General features: G+C 42.4%; 1 protein-coding gene across 2 annotated transcripts in view; it reads left to right on the forward strand.

Moving 5' to 3' along the window:
• Positions 1–18,233, forward strand: part of cdh8 (cadherin 8) — a 195,648-nt gene that overhangs the window by 30,648 nt on the left and 146,767 nt on the right. For both annotated transcript variants that reach the window (XR_008724878.1, XM_055648831.1), the window contains exon 2: positions 1,450–1,975. Coding sequence is in view for 1 of the 2 variants with exons in the window: in XM_055648831.1 (XP_055504806.1) it covers positions 1,721–1,975 (255 nt within the window). In the remaining variant the exon portion in view is untranslated. The remainder of the gene's footprint in view (positions 1–1,449; positions 1,976–18,233) is intronic.

Raw genomic sequence — 18,233 nt, forward strand, 5'->3', positions numbered from 1 at the left:
TATAGGCAACCTTCTCCTGTCCTTACAAAGTCTGCAAGTCTCTTTGCTCTTATAAGGTCATAAGTGATAGGAGTAGAATTAGGCCATTTGGCCCATCAAGTCTACTCTGCCATTCAATCATTGCTGATCAATCCCTCCTAACCCCATTCTCCTGCCTTCCCCCCCATAACCTCCGACACCTTTGACACATAATTCTGTGCCCTTCTTCACTCCAAATTTAGTTTTATCTTTTTTCTTGAGGCAGCATGAAAAGTGGCCCTTTAGTCCATCGGTCATTGATCACCTATTCACAGTAATTCTATGTTCTCTAACTTTATCATTCACTCACTACACACTAGGGGTAATATACAATACGATACAATCAATACAATCAGTTTTATTCGTCACATTGCACATAAACTGCAAGTGATATGAATTTGTCAGCAGCAGTACAATGATAAAGAACACACAAACACAATAAAAATTTAACACAAACATCCAACAGAGCATTAATCACTATGGTGGAAGGCACAGAAATTGGCCAGTCCTCCTCCATTTCCCCCCGTGGTCGGGACCTCAACCCTCTGCAGCCATCGCTGCGGGCGTCCAGATGGTAAAAGGACAAGGTAAAAGTCAAGGTAAGTCCAGGATCGGCTTAAAAACCTGCAGGTCTTTATGATGTGGATGTAAGGTAGAGGAAGCCGTAGAGGAAACCCATGTGTACACAGGAGAACATGCAAACTCCACACAGACAGGGAAGAGGTCTGAACAAGGTCAATCCGTGGATTTCTGGCGCTGTGAGGCAGCAGGGCCACCAGTTGCGCCACTGTGCTGCTCTAAATCTAAATGTCTTACTAATGTTACTAAACAGGCTATGGATAAAACTTTTGCCTGGAATCTCTGCCTGGATCTTTCTGCAACTCCAAATTAAAATAACCAAGCTTTTAGTCACAGCTAATTTTCAGAAAGTGCTTGAAACGGAATCAAATGGATTAGAAAAGGTTTCCGTTTAATGCCTGGCTTCTACTTGATTGATGATATTGCAGAATAGAGTTTGAAATTCATCCCATCTATAATGGAGACACAAGTAATTGCAGTTTCTGGTTTACAAAAAAGGAAAAGAAAATGCTGGTGAAACTCAACAGGTTAGGCAGCATCTCTGGAGAACATAGAGAGGTGACCAGCTCCCACTTCCAGCTTTCTCCACCCTACTACATTTAGTCTGAACAAGGCTCCTGACCCGAAATGTCACCTATCCATGTTCTCCAGAGATGCTGCCTGACCTGCTGTTACTGAAGCACTTTGTGCCTTTTTTTGCGCGTCATTTTATGGGGGGAGAGCAAGTTTCATCTTATTTCCTTTCAGTGACTTCATTTATATTGGGTGGTAGCATAGTGCAGCTGTTTGTGCAGCTTCCAGGACCAAGGCTCAGTCCGGAAATAATTCAAATATTTCTTCCTTTTTTTCCAGGACTTACCGATGCACCGAGGAATTGTATCGTGGAACATTTCTGATAGATCATCTTTATATGCACCATAGACAAGGCAAAGGAACTGGAGAATTAGCCAGATATAGCACGTGATAACATTGTTGGCTTGCAAGTGTTGAGGAACATTGTAGGTAGGGACCTATCCTGGACTGAAGCTACAGATCTCTGTATAACTCACCGCCCCGCTGCCTGCAACATCATCCTTCACATCCATCAGCCCCACTCCTCAAACCATCACGAGAGGTCCAAGGAATGATGCCGGAGAGACTGGGAACAATGCTTGTGGATATGCAGGCTCGCTTGGTGCTGGCATGGATTAGTGTGCTTCCGCTGATGCAGCCCATCCCCCTGGATGCTCCACAGAGATTACAGGAAGGGGATGTGTTAACACTCGATGGCTTGAACACCGATGCAGGAGCCCTCAACCGTGCCAAGAGAGGCTGGGTCTGGAATCAAATGTTTGTGTTGGAAGAATTTTCAGGACCTGAACCCATTCTTGTTGGACGGGTAAGTTTTCATATAATATTGATTTATTTAAGTTTCCTCATGAGAAATTGCAGGTCATCCGAACGACCGTGTAGAAACAGGGAAGAGTGCGGCACAGTGGTGCAGCTGGTAGGGAACCAGGTTCGATCCTCACCACGAGTGCTGTCTGTGCAGAGTTTGCACGTTCTCCCTGTGAATGCGTGGGTTTTCTCTGGGTGCTCCAGTTTCCTCCCACATTCCAAAGACATGCAGGTTTGTAGGTTCATTGGTTTCTGCAAATTGCCCCTAGTGTGTAGGATAAAACTGGTATAGGGGTGATTGATAGTCGGCGCAGACTCAGTGGGCCAAAGGGCCTGTTTCCAAACTGTATTCTTACACTAAACTGCATTTAGTTTTGTCAACTAAAAAAAAACAGTTCCTGCTTTAGAGTGCTGGAATAACTCAACATGTCAGGCAACATATCTGGAGATCACGAATAGGTGACAATTTGGGTTGGGACCCTTCTTCTCCAATGGGATTTCTGTAAGACCCTCAATCACTGCTCCCCTTCTGTGACTCCTGTTGCTCTTCTGCTCTTTGACCATGAGTCTGAAGAAGGGTCCCTACCCAAAACATCATCCATGATGCCTTACCCATTGAGTTACTCCAGCACTTTGTGTCTTCCCTGATGGTTGTAGAAGGGTTGGGACCCTTCTTCACACTGATTGTGGTGGGAATAGGCATGGGCATGGGGACATGGGGGGTGGGAAGGAAAGCTGGTAGAGAGATGGGCCAGAGCAAAGCCAGGGGAGTGAAAGGTGGATACAGGTGAGGGTGTGTTTGATAGGGAGATGGTCGGACAAAGACCAACCTTGCTAGTGAGGGGCACATTTGTTGGATAGGTTTCCTTGCCTTCAGCTCCAGAAATATTTTCCACTCTCTCTTTCTGTGAGAGAAGATTTTCAAGACCTCAGCAAAGATCTGTCCCCATGGTCCACCTCCTTAACCAGCTGGATGAGACTCAGAAGGAGAATTTAGCAGGGAGTAGAAGCACGTTCAACTCGGTCACAGAAAGAGAAACAGTGAGAGAAAGAATGATTAGATTATAAAATAAAGTTAAAAGTGATCTAAAGTTAAGGGATTGAGTCTTTCATTTTAAATTATATCCTTTCTGGGCCAAAGAAGTTAATTGACATGTGGTAATGATTTTCATATTGCTGAAATGGTGTTTATACTATTCAGTGTCAGCTCCAAGTTTGCATGGTGACTTGAGTTCAAGTTTAATGTGCAAATCCTGCAGTTTTGTCGTACTCTTGAGGCAGTTGAGAATGAAATGCTGCTTCTATTTAGCAAAAGAAAGCAGGTCAAGAAATCAACATTGACCAGCGGGTCAATGTGACTCACAACTTGCATTTTATATCTCATCCACTTGCAATGGGTGGCAGATTTGCAATGTAAACTTGCCTTTATAGCACCAGTGATACTTGCACCAGTAATCTTGTAAATGTATGCTTTCCGTGTGCATTCGTTAAAACTTAGAGATGGGGGCAGGAATTTTATTCTTGTTTCAGGGGGAACTGCATTGTAAGGACGGCGGGTATTTTCATTGGCTTTGTTAGCCACGTGCCACTAGCCATTCAAAGCATAAAAATAAATTTCACATGTGTTGTTTTAGATTGAATTACAGAAAGTAATGGCAGAAATTGAGACCATTCAGCCCATCACCACCATGTTGTCTAGCCTAATCATATTTTCGTACTGGTTTACTTTTGTCACTTGTAGTAACAAACAGTGAAGAGCACAGCTGGTAGAACTGCTACCTTACGGTGCCAGAGACCCATGTTTGATCCTGACTTTGGGTGCTGTCTGTATGGAGCATGCTTGTTTTCCCTGTGACTGCGTGGATTTCCTCCGGATGCTCCGATTTTCTCCCACATCCCAAAGATGGTCTAGCTCACCCCCTCTGTGACACACTGGTCAACCTGAGGAGTACCTTCAGACTGGTTCCACCAAGATGCAGCACAGAACGCCACAGAAAATCCGTTTTCCCTGTGGCTCTTAAACTGTACAAATCCTCCCCTTTCTGTCATGGGATAGACTGAGGCTGACTCCCCTCCCTCCTTGGCTCCCACCCCCACCACTCCCCAATCTTTGCACATCCACAATCCTTTCCACTCATCACTTTCATTTCATGTTTCATGTATCTTGTGTTTTATGACTGTTGGGAGCTCAATTTCTCTCCAGGGATAAATAAAGTTCTATTTTATCGTATCGTATCATATTGTTAAATTACCTCAGTATTTGCTGCTAGTGTGCAGGGAGTGGACGAGGAAGTGAGATAACAGAACTAGAGTGAACAGGTGGTTGGTGGTTGGCGCGGACTTGGTAGCTCAAAGGTCCATTTTCTATAAAATTAAACTACTAATTAAGTTTATTTAGTTTAGTGTCACATGTACTGAGGTACAGTGAAAAGCTTTTTTGTTGCATGCTAACCAGTCAGCGGAAAGACTATGCGTGATTACAATCGAGCCGTCCACAATGTACAGATACAGGTTAAAGGAAATAACGTTTAGTGCAAGATAAAGTCCAATAAAGTCTGATTAAAGATAGTTGAGAGTCTCCAGTGATGTAGGTGGTAGATCAGGACCGCTCTCTAGTTGGATGGTTCAGTTGCCTGATAATAGCTAAGAAGAAACTATCCCCGAATCTTGATGCATTTCACACTTCTGTACTTCTACATTAGTACATTTAAGCCATATATAAGTACAACAGGCAATGCAAAGAGAAAAATACCAGAGTGCGGAATATATTGTTACAGCATTGTAGCGTTACGATTTCAGAGTTTAGATAAACAAAAAGTCCTACGTCCCCAATGTTCATGGTTGATCTGGTCCAGACCTCATCTCCTATTCTGTGCCAGATAACTACAAGCCTCAATTCCCTGAACTTTCAAACCATTGTTGACTTCCTCTTTAAATATCATCGATGATCTAGCCTCTTAATCCCTCCAGGTTAAGGGAATCATGAGGTTCACTATCCTCTGTGTGTGATTGTTCGTACCTACCTCAGATTCAAATCACCACCCTGTTATCTAATAACTGTTTCCTCCTGTCCTCGATTCTCCCACTAGTGGAAGCATCTTGGCATCTACACCGCCGTGCTCCATCAGGAACTGATCTGTTTCCATAGGAATTGTTCTCAGACTTATTCTACTGCGCAATTTCAGTCAAGAAATGTACGCAAGCCAGCATAATGGAATGGGTTCAGTCTAGGAAAAGTAAAATATAGTGTTACAGAGTCATAGTCATACAGAATGAAAACAAGCCCTTCGGCCAAACTTGTCAACCAAAATGCTCCATCTACATTAGTCCCACTTGTCTGTATTTGGCATGTCCCTCTAAACCTTTCATATCCATGTACCTATCCAAATGCTTTTTAGATATTGTTAGAATATGTGTCTCAACAGACTCCTCTGACAGCTTCATCCATATACCCACCCATTGTGTGAAAAACTGTACTTCAGGTTCCTATTAAATCTTTCCAGTCTCAACTTCAGCCTATGTCCTCTAGCTCTTGATTCCCTTACTCTGGGTAAAGACTCTATGCATTCACTCTATCTATTCCCCTCATGATCTTATACACACCAGTCAGCCTACTTCACTCCAAGGAATAAAGTCCAATCTGCTCTATCTCTCCTTGTAGCTCAGACCTGCACGTTCTGGCAACATCACCTTCGTAAATCTCTGAACCGTTTCAGTTTAACAACATAATTCATATAGCAGGGTTACCAAAACTGCATCATCACCAACATATTGTACAACTGTAACATAACATCCCAACTTCTATACTCAACACCCTGATTGATCATGCCAGAACGTTCTATTAAAGATTTATGAATATATGGAATAAGACCACAAGAAATAAGTTGGAGTTGTTATTCTCACCCTGAAGCTGTTTTCACCACTCACCACGATTATGGTTGATCTTCCAATAACTCCCCATTCCCAGTTTATTCCCATAACTCTTGATTCATTCGATGTTTTATTACAGTTTGGTCAATCTTGAATGTACTTTGGACTTCACATTTTTCACAAATAATAACCAAACAACCATTGACCTACTTGAAAACTTCAGCTTACAGTTTTTGCACTGATAAAACTTTGTGCTGGCAAAAGCCGTTATAAGGTCATCCATGCATTCTACAAGACCACAACTTTCAGAATGTGAGATTGTGTACTGATTATGTCTGCTGTTAACAGTTTATATAAGTCTAAATTATAAAACTGGCATTCAGTTGGATTTAAGTATTGAAATAAAATGACGATGTATTTGCCAGGCAGACTCCCCTCCATTAACTCCATCTACTTCATGCTGCCTCGGGAAAGTGGCCAACATAATCAAAGTCTTGGTCAACTCCAATCATTCCTTCTTCTCCCTACTCCCATCAGGCATAAGATACAGAAGCTTGAAAGTGGACACCACCAGATTCAGGAACAACTTCTTCCCCTCTGTCATAATGTTTTTGAACTTTCCTTCCATAAGCTGGAGTCCTGTCCGATTCACCTCTACCTCATTGTGGACATTGCACTAAACGATATTCCCTTCATCATGTATCAGTACACTGTGGGTGGCTACATTGTAATCATGTATAGTCTTTACGCTGACTAGATAGCCCGCCACCAAAACCTTTTCACTATACCTCAGTACACGGGACAAACTAAACTAAAAAAACTAAATTAATGCAAAAATCGAGTGGAAAGAGGAGACCGTGTTCAGCCAAATGCTTTTTTTTTGGTATAGTGTACTTGCACCTCTAAAACGTTAAAATCCAGATTTTCACATTTTTAGTATTGTTGATTTTATACATTAGTTATTAGTGTATTAAATTAGAAGTTGATTGGCCACAAAATCAAAACAGAAGATGAAGGATTATTTCATTGATAAATGTAGCTTAATTTTGAATCCATATCCATACCGGCATATCTTTGTCTACAGGGAAAGTATTAGTTAGTTCTACAGAAAAAGTGTAGGTAAAAAAATATTGTTATGCTAATATCCCTATAAAGCAGTAGCAAGTAAGACATTCATTGTTTCAGTTCATAACCAGTGCATATGACAAATAAATACCTTTGACTTTGAGAATGTAAAGATTTACAGCTGTTTGAATCAAAGACAAACTTGCACCATTCCTGGCCCGTGGCGATTCACATCCAATGAAATAGTTTCTGAAGTGTTGGAAACAGGGCAGCCAATTTGTGCTCACCCAGCTTCGACAAACAGCAAGGTGATAAATGGCAGGTGATAAATTTGTCATCATCTCAATCCCAAAGGGCTGACTTGTTATCCAAGACTATAGTACCTAGGTATAAACTCTCTAGTCAGAAGAAGCAGTTAGTTTCTTAATTCCAAATCCATTCATTGCTGGCATTCATCACAAAGTCTTTCGATTATTGTCAAGGTCACTAGAATATTCACCCAAGAGCACAATCATGCGGTGATTGCAGTTGTGGCCCTTGAAGATGTTTGCAGTAATTTTTCAGTCAACTTCCTGTGATTGGAATATCGCATGTTTGTGGATGAAGCAAGGACAATTTAGATTTTAGACTTCAGAGATACAGCAAGGAAGCAGGCCAATCGGCCCACCGACCCACCTAGTCTGCGCCGACTAGCAATCGCCCTGTACACTAGCACTATCCTACACACTAGGGGCAATATATAATCTTTACTGAAGCCAATAAACCTACAAACCTGCACAGATTTGGAGTGTGGGAGGAAACCGGAGCACCCAGAGAAAACCCAAGTGGTCACTGGGAGAATGTACAAACTCCGTACAGACAGCAGCCGTAGTCAGGATCGAACCCGGGTCTCTGGTGCTATAAGGCAGCAACTCTAACGCAGGATTTACAACTATACCAATAATGGCCAAGAATAGGCTCCTTCATCATTTGCCTCTACTCTGCCATTTCCTAAGAACATGGTTGATCTAAAGGTAACCTTAAATCCCTATATACCTGTGATAATTTAGTTTTAATTTTAGTTTTAGTGAAACAGCGTGGGAACAAGCCCTATGACCCACCATGTCCACATTGACCATTGATCACCTATGCACAAGTTCTATGTTATTCCACTTTTACTCCTACATAGTAGTGGAAATTTACAGAAGACAATTAACGTACAAACCTGCATGTCTTTCTAATGTGGGAGGGACCCGGAGCACTGGAGAAAACCCATGCGGTACAGATGGTGATTGTAGTCAGGATTGAACCCGGGTCTCTGGCGCTGTGAGGCAGCAGGTCTATCACTGCACCACTGTGCTACCCTGATCTTTCATCTCCTTACACAGCAAGAATGTACCTACCTCTACTTTAACAATATTCAACAAATCTGCTCTCACTGCCCTTAGAAAAGGAGATTTTTGGAGACTCATGAAACCTTGTGAGAAATAATTTCATTGCAATTCCTTTTTGTGTGGGCAACTTCTTATTTTTCTAAAAGTCACAACCAGTACTAGATTTTCACACAAGAAGAAGCACCCATCCATTAGGTTTAGAGTGCTCAGCAATTTATAACAAAGACTAAAGAACGTAGATTAAAGGTGAGAGGCACAAAGTCCAAAGCAGATATCCAGGCCAACCTTTTAACACAGTGGGTGCCTGGAATGTGCTGGGAGTGGTGGTGTTGGAGACAAATACAATAGTGGCATTTAAGTTTAGTTTAGAGATACAGGATAGAAACTGGTTCTTTGGCCCAGCAAGTCCGCACGGACCATTGGTACATGGGTTCTATCCTGCACAATAGGGGCAATTTACAGAAGCCAATTAACCTACAAACCTGCATGTATTTGGAATGTGGGAGAAAACCAGAGCACCCGGAGAAAAGCCACATGGTCACAGGGAGAATGTACAAACTCCGGGCAGACAGCAACCGTAGTCAGGATGGAACACAGGTCTCTGGTGCTGTTAGGCAGCAACTATGCCATTGTGCCACTCCTTAAGTGGCTTTTCGATTGTCATTTGGATATACAGGGGAAGGAGGAATGTGAATCATATGCAGGCAGATGAAATTAATTTAGCTACATGCATTAATTATTAATTTAATATTATATTGTAATTATTATTAATTGATTTAAATTGGCATCATGTTCAGTACAGACATCATGGGCTGAAGGGCCTGTCGAAGTGCTGTTGTGTTTTATGTTCTATATTGGACCTCTGCAAACTCTCACCTTTTATAAAACATGCCATTTTAAAAAATAAATGTTTCTTATCAAGATGGAAAATTTTGTAACTTCCCACATTAGAATCTTCCTAAATCTTAGCTCTCGCACTTATCCCTTAGCCTTATATTCTCTTTCCAGATCACTTTCCTACTTTCCATTGTGTTATCAGAAAACATATAGCAACAATACATCTGATGCCTTCATCCAAATCATTGATATAAACTAAGAAGTTGGACCCTGAACAGTGATCATGACGGCACATTCTTCCAAGTGGGAAAATACCTGTTTATATCTACTTATAGAGATCTGTTTATAACACTGCTTCACCTGTTAAAACACAAGGTTAAATTGTCATAGTGTGATACAGTACGGAAATAGGCTCTTAGGACAAATGTGCCCAAGCTGACCAAGATGCCCCATTTACGCTACTGCTACCTGCATTCCAGGTTAGCTGGGAAGTGGTGTTAGGTAAATTGAATGGATTAAAGGCTGATAAATCCCCAGGGCCAGATAGGCTGCATCCCAGAGTACTTAAGGAAGTAGCCCCAGAAATAGTGGATGCATTAGTGATAATTTTTCAAAACTCTTTAGATTCTGGAGTAGTTCCTGAGGATTGGAGGGTAACTAATGTAACCCCACTTTTTAAAAAGGGAGGGAGAGAGAAAACGGGGAATTACAGACCAGCTAGTCTAACATCGGTAGTGGGGGAAACTGCTAGAGTCAGTTATTAAAGATGGGATAGCAGCACATTTGGAAAGTGGTGAAATCATTGGACAAAGCCAGCATGGATTTATGAAAGGTAAATCATGTCTGACAAATCTTATAGAATTTTTCGAGGATGTAACTAGTAGAGTGGATAAGGGAGAACCAGTGGATGTGTTATACCTGGACTTTCAGAAGGCTTTAGACAAGGTCCCACATAAGAGATTAGTATGCAAACTTAAAGCACACGGTATTGGGGGTTCAGTATTGATGTGGATAGAGAACTGGCTGGCAGACAGGAAGCAAAGAGTAGGAGTAAACGGGTCCTTTTCAGAATGGCAGGCAGTGACTAGTGGGGTACCCGCAAGGCTCAGTGCTGGGACCCAAGCTATTTACAATATATATTAATGATTTGGATGAGGGAATTAAATGCAACTTCTCCAAGTTTGCGGATGACACAAAGCTGGGGGGCAGTGTTTGCTGTGAGGAGGATGCTAGGAGGCTGCAAGGTGACTTGGATAGGTTGGGTGAGTGGGCAAATGCATGGCAGATGCAGTATAATGTGCATAAATGTGAGGTTATCCACTTTGGTGGCAAGAACAGGAAGTAGACTATTATCTGAATGGTGGCCGATTAAGAAAAGGGGAGATGCAACGAGACCTGAGTGTCATGGTACACCAGTTATTGAAAGTAGGCATGCAGGTTAAGCAGGCAGTGAAGAAAGCGAATGGTATGTTAGCATTCATAGCAAAAGGATTTGAGTATAGGAGCAGGGAGGTTCTACTGCAGTTGTACAGGGTCTTGGTGAAACCACACCTGGAGTATTGCGTACAGTTTTGGTCTCCTAATCTGAGGAAGGACATTATTGCCATAGAGGGAGTGTTCACCAGACTGATTCCTGGGGTGTCAGGACTTTCATATGAAGAAAGACTGGATAGACTCGGCTTGTACTCGCTAGAATTTAGAAGATTGAGGGGGGGATCTTATAGAAACTTACAAAATTCTTAAGGGGTTGGACAGGCTAGATGCAGGAAGATTGTTCCTGATGTTGGGGAAGTCCGAACAAGGGGTCACAGTTTAAGGATAAAGGGGAAATCTTTTAGGACCGAGATGAGTAAAACTTTTTCTCACAGAGAGTGGTGAATCTGTGGAATTCTCTACCACAGAAGATAGTTGAGGCCAGTTCATTTGCTATATTTAAGAGGGAGTTAGATGTGGCCCTTGTGGCTAAAGGTATCAGGCGGTATAGAGAGAAGGAAGGTACAGGATACTGAGTTGGATGATCAGCCATGATCATATTGAATGGCGGTGCAGGCTCGAAGGGACGAATGACCTACTCCTGCACCTATTTTCTATGTTTCTATGTTTCTATTTGGCTCAAATCCCTCTAAATCTTTCCTATCCATGTATCCATCCAAATGCCTTTCAAATGCTACTTTTGTATCTGCTATAGAATGAGATTATCTGCAAAAGAATAAAGGTTAGACAATGTCATAGCCATACTGTACAGAAACAGGCCCTTTGATCCAACTCCTTCATGCCAACCAAGATGCCTCATTTCTGCTTGTCCCATTTGCCTGCATTTGGCCCACATCCATCTAAACCTTTTCTATCCAATTGTCTTTAAAATAATGCGATAGTACCTGCCTGAACTAGCTCTCTGGCAGCTCCTTCCATATACCCACCACCCACTGTGTGAAAAAATTGCCCTTTCTGTTCCTATTAAATCTTTCCCTTCTCATCTTAAACTTATGTCCTCTGGTTCCTGATTCCCCAACTGTGTAAAAGACTAAGCTTCCATTTTCTGCAAATCTCAGTGTAATATATCCTCAGCACAAATCACTTCTTCAATGAATGCCAATAAATTTGGAAAACTATGATTTCCGTTTCAACTGATTGCCTATAATGTCTTTAATAATAGCTCCAGACATTTTCGCTATGACAGATGCAAAGTTAACTGTCCTGTGGTTTTGCGCATTCCGCCTCTAAGAATTATTTTTTGATCCATTCATTACCCATTACCTAGGAGTCACATTGGGTCACTTCAGTGGGCCGTTAACATTCACCCATATTATTGTGTGTTTGGATTTACCTTTACATTTTGATAATTCAGATAATCAAGCAAGAACCAGATTTTCTTTCCCCATAAGGAAGGACGTTGATGAACAAAATGGATTTTCATGGCAGCATGCCAATGTATATTCAAACTAGCTTTCATTTCTTGGTTCGTTTAATAAACTTAATTTACATTTCAATTTGAATTTGTATTTCCAAAACATTAGAAGATTTATCAGGATTTTGCCAGGACTCGAGGGACTGGTAGAGGTTTGGAGAGGTTGAGCTAGATAGGGGTTTATTCCTTGAAGCGCAGAAGAATAAGAGGTGATCTTATACAAATGTGCAACATCATGAGAGGAATAGATAGGGTAAACACACAGAGTGTTTTGCCCAGAGTAAGGGAATTGGGAACAAAAAGACATAGGTTTAGGGTGAGAGGGAAATGATTTAATGGGAACCTGAAGGGTAACTTTTTTACCCAAAGGTTAGTGTTTGTGGAAAAAGCTGCCAGAAGGGGTGGTTGAGGCAGGTATGGTACTATCACCATGTTTAACAAACATTTTTGATAGGCACATGGATAGAGTAGGTTTTTAGGGATATGGGCCAAAGGCAGGCAGGTGGGACCAGTTTAGATGAGGCATGTTGGTTGGTGTGGGCAAGTTGGGCTGAAGGACTTGCTTCCACGTTGTATGACTCAATGACTGACTCTAGTCCAGACTTCGATATTAGTAACCATATGTTGCCATACCTCTCAGTCATTAATGTAGAGAATGCAAAATCTGCTCCTCAATGTATCTCGGTGTTAACTCATGGACCATGAATCTTATCATGGTCAGAGCAACATAGATAAGTTCAAGAGTCAAGAGTTAAATGTTTTATGGTCACGTGTACTGGAACAAAACAATGGAATTCTTACTTGCAGCAGCACACTAGGTTTGTAAATCTAGTACTCAATATATAATACAATAAACAAACAACAAAAGGAAGTTCAATAAATTAAAAAAAAAACGATATAGTTCAAAAACAAAACAAAACCCAAAGTTCCTGGTGCAACCCAGTCGGAGCTTAATTGGATGTTGTAGTATTCAATAACCTGATGGTTGTTGGGAAGAAGCTGTTCCTGAACCTGGATGTCACAGTTTTCAGACTCCAGTACAACCTTCTCGATGGCAGGAATGAAATCAGCGTGTGGCCAGGATGGTGTGGGTCTTTGAAGATGCTGGCTGCCTTTTTGAGACATTCATCTCTTCAGTGGGGAGGTCAGTACACTCGAAGGACTGGCAGTGTTCACCACTTTTTGTAATCACCTTTATACATCAAAGAGAGGGATATTATATGTGGATGGGTAGAATACATGAAACTATCAAACAGAGATTCAATGTGCACTTCCAGATGTAACAAATAAAGCACCTTTGAACCATATGGGCCAAACGCAGGCAGGTGGGGTCTAGTGTAGATGGGACATATTGGTCGGCATGGGCAAGTTGGACCTGTTTCCATGCTCTATGACTCTGACTCTCTGAACTATCTCAGGGTTGTTTTGAACCTCATTGGAACAGAGAGATTCACATGAGAATTAAAGTGATAAGTGACTGGAAATTTTTGATTACACATGCGGGCTCAACATTGATGTTCTTCAGTGTGATTTCTCGAACTGCATTTGGTCTCCTAATGTGGAGAAGAGTGCTTTAGTGCGTGAATAAGTGTTTTTTTTTGTTGTGTAAGCAGTGAGGGATTAGGTTATGGATACCAATGCAGTGAGCTCCAGGTAATGTGAAGTGTAAGCTAATATCTGGCTTCACATTTAAATCCTCCTTATCTGATATCCCGTCATCTCCTTTTCATCTCTAGCCTTTGTTTCTTACTGTGTATAAAATCATGAGAGGAATAGATTGAGTCTCTGCCCAGAGTAGGTGAATCAAGGACCAGAGGACGTAGGTTTAAGGTGAAGGGTAAAAGATTTAATAGGAATCTGAGGGGTAACGTTTTCACACAAAGGGTGGTGGGTGTCTGTAACAAGCTGCCTGAGGAGGTAGTTGAGGCAGGGACTATCCCAATATTTAAGAAACAGTTAGACATGTACATTAATAGGACAGATTTGGAGGGATATGGACCTAACGCGGGCAGGTGGGACTCGTGTAGCTGGGACTTGGTGGCCGGTGTGGGCAAGTTGGGCCAAAGGGCCTGTTTCTACACTTTATGGCTCTATGCCACATCTGCCAATCAATTGTCACCCCCATCTCACCTATTCCTTTTCACCAGAGATGCTGCTTATCCCACTGAGTTACTCCAGCATTTTGTGTCTATCTTCGGTGTAAACCAGCATCTGCAGTTCCATTCTACAATGTTGCCAACTGATCAATATTACTAAATTAGCAGCTAACCCAGTTCAATTTTACATGATCGCCTTTGGGATCTTCCTCTGATCAATTTGTCTGCTGCACTTCCTGCTTTACAGCTGTGACTACTCTTCAAAGAGACTTCATCAACTGCAAAGTGCTTCAGGACATCCTAAGGTTATATGTGGCACTTAATAAATCCAAGCCCCTCGTTTATTTGAATGGAACGCAAAGATCGGAGACTGACCGTCTCTGGGAATGTAAATACAAGTTGTACTTTCACATGGGGGACACTAACATGAATGTCTCCTGGGAAAGGAGTAGATTGTGCTGACAGAACTTTAAGGTGAGGGGATAAAGATTCAACAGGAACCCGAGAGGAAGCATTTTTACACCAAGGGTGGTGGGAGTATGGAACGAGTTGCAAGAGGAGATAATATCACAAAGTTTAAGAGACAATTGGAAAGGTACACGGATAAGAGCGGCTTAGAGGGATGTGGGACAAATTTTCAGGCAACTGAGACTAGTGTCAATGGGGCATGTTGGTTGGCATGGAAAAGTTGGGCCGAAGGGCCAGAGTCTGAAGAACGGCTTCAACCTGAAATGTCACCCATCCTTTTTCTCCAGAAATTCTGCCTGACCTGCTGAGGTAAGGACCTGTCCCAGTTAGGTAATTTTTCTTGCGACTGTTATAGTCGTAGCAGGTCACCAGAAAAACAGCGACTGGACCCCCCTCCGACAATGTCTACGACAAGCTACAACATCCTATCACCTAATTGATGCCAAGCTATGGCAAGCTACTGACAACGGCGACCCAATCATCTCGATTAGAACGACCACCTACGACCACATCTACGATAACCTATGACGACACCTACGATAACCTACGTCCAGCCACGACAAGCTAGACAAGCTACGACCCTGTCAGCAACAACGGAGGACAACTGACGACATGTGACGTCATTTTGTCCTCTAAAACAATGGAATCACCCAGTTTTCCTATTAAACGGGTTGTAGGGTGCGGTTTCGAATCATTCTGCATCATGACTACCATGGAACAACATCAGAGGGCATTGCTCTTATTACAAGAAGAAGCCATGCTGCTTGCAGCAGCCCTCTTGCTTAAAGATCTATAAGACAGAAGGACAAGAAGAATGGAGAAGAAGAAGCCTAAGAGGAGGTTTCCTCAGTCTCCGGGTAGGGATGGGGTTTTGGCCCTTGCCACTGGGCTGTCCCTTCCTTCCCCTTTGAGCCATTTTACAATGCTCAAGGTCTCCATCAAAAAGTTCAGGAACTCCACGCACTTTATTTTTACCTGATCACGTGTTTTTCCACAGTCGCTACTTGATTTCGCTTGACGACAACCTGGCAACAACCTACAACAGCACCTAAGTCAGGATAAAACAAGCTACGACAAGCCCACGGTTGCCGACAGGTCACCGAAAAGTTTTGAACGCTTCAAAATCCAGCAGCAGCCAGAAAAACACTACGACTCTTTGGGCGATGGAGGAGACTACTCACGACCATACAGGCAACACTCCGGCAACCGCCTGGCGACTGCCCAGTCGCTGGCAGTCGCCTAAAAAATTGCCTAAGTGGGACAGGCCGTTGACTCCAGCACTTTGTGTCTATCTTCTGGTCTGTTTCCACGTTGTATGAATCTATGATTTTATCACTCACTTTAAAGGAAAACTGATTTTTCTAGGTCAGTAATGGCTGCATGAGCTTATCAGTTTGAAACCCTTTAATCTCTCAAGTCTACCTCTTAAGTTTGCACGTCCCTGCTATTCCCTGCATCACCGCTTGCATTATGTTCTAAACTGATGGCTACGGTGCAACGTTTAGGTCATGCGATGATTTATTTTGCGGAATGTGTTGCTAGCAGGTATAAAGGAAGTGAAGGGCAGTGACGTGTTTCAATGCAGAAGAAAAGCTAGACCTTTCATTGATCGACGATCTCCTTCACGTGTGAATCGAATGATATTTTCTGTGACACAATTAGATCTCTCCAAGGAAGAGATTAGTCAGATAGGTTTGTTGCAGTTTACGATACAGTGTCGCCTGATCTTCCTGGTATGTGAACAGAATTGTGGAGAGCTAAGGACCTCTGTACTTTACCAAATGTCAACATGAAGAGGTCTTCAGTAAAGCAAGATGGAAACTTAACCACATTGAATTCAGCTTTTCACAGTGAAGTTTTGAAGTGGTTTTTATTTGACATGCATACAGCAGTTTCAGATATTCCTTAATTCTCTTCTCTGTCAGAGTCCCCTTTGATAAGTCAGTCAGTGTCAATAATTTACACATAATCTATTTTTTTCCCTTTCTTTTGAATTTGATGAATTGCTTGTGGTATGATTGAAACAATCCTCCATCTTTTTCTTCTGATTAATTTCTGGAGTGAATTCTACATGCTGCTTGCACTGACTGCAAGCGATGGTTTTTATTATTTATAAAGCCACAATTTAAAATTTATCATTAGTGATTTATAATCAGGCTTCTTCTTTCCTGAGGACATGGACAGCATGCGCTGTTCTTCTCTCTGTATGTGCATTGAATCCATTAGAAACAAGCTAGAGAGAGAGAGGTTGGGCAGGCTACAACGTTATTCCATGTAGTGCAGGAGGATGAGGGGTAATCTTATAGAGGTGTATAAGATCATGAGAGGATTAGATAAGGTGAGTCCTTAGTAGTGGAATCAAGAACAAGAGGACATAGGTTTAATGTGAGGGGGGAATGATTTAAGAGGAACATTTGGGGTAGTTTTTTTACACAAAGCTGGTGGGCATATGGAACAAGTTGTTAGAAGAGGTGGTACTATAACGACTTTTAAGAAAGATTTGAATGGGTACATAGGTAGGAAAGTTTTAAAGGGATATGGGCCAAACACAGGCAGGTTGGACTACTGTAGATGGAGCATGTTGGTGGCAAGGGTAAGTTGGGCTGAAGGATCTGTTTCCACACTGTATGACTCCAATTAACTGGTTGATAAAACAAAAGACACAAAATGCTGGAGTAACTCAGCGGGTCAAGCAACATCTTTGGCATTGAAAGGCAGCAACTCCACTGCTGTGCCATTGTGCCACCATGGGTAGGAAAGGTTTAGAGGGATATGGACCAGCTTGCATGCGGCATCTTGGTTGGCATGGACGGGATAGACCAAGGGGCCTGTTTCCATGCTGTGTGAGTCTATGACTCTTTGAGGTTTCAACCTCCTGTGCACATACAGCCAAATTTGGAAGTCCAGAACTGCAAAGGTGAGGTGCTAATGGATCTGATCTCTTGTTACCCTGCTGGACTTGCCATTCAATAGGTGCCAGAATAGTGGCTTCCCTCAGGGAGAATTAGGGAGCATCTCCCTAAGGTCAACATATGGGGTGGGGTGGGGGCAGTATTAGAAGTCACCCTTCCATTTGAACAAGGTCACCTCCCTGTGTATGAAGGTAACTGCTCGTTGTGGTCTATCTATGTTACTATTATAGATCCATGGAGTCATACAGCATAGAAACAGACCTTTTGCCCAACTTACCCATGCTGACCAAGATGCCCCATATACACTAGGCCTATCTACCTGCTTTGGCCCATATCCTGGTGGCCCTGCCAAGGCAGGAAATGTTTTGTGGGATATAGATCAAATGGAGCAAGAGAGACTAGGGTAGATTGGGCGTTTTGATCGGTATGGGTAAGTTGAGCTGACAGACCTGTTTCCCTGCTGTAGGCCTATGATAGTTACCCTACAAGGATCAAGAGAAGGAAAGGAAAAATGCTTGGGGAATAAGGGTAGCATAGTAGCGCAGGGGCAGAGTTGCTGCCTTACAGCACCAGAGGCCCGGATTTGATCCTGACTATGGGTGCTTTCTGTACGGAGTTTGTACGTTCTCCCTGTAACTGCATGGGTTTTCCCTGTGTATTCTGGTTACTCTCCTATGCCGCAAAGAAGTAAAGGTTAATTGGCTTGGTGAAAAGGCTTGTAGGTTAATTG

Source organism: Leucoraja erinacea, chromosome 17, assembly GCF_028641065.1.
Source record: "Leucoraja erinacea ecotype New England chromosome 17, Leri_hhj_1, whole genome shotgun sequence".
NCBI classification, from domain to species: Eukaryota; Metazoa; Chordata; class Chondrichthyes; order Rajiformes; family Rajidae; genus Leucoraja; species Leucoraja erinaceus.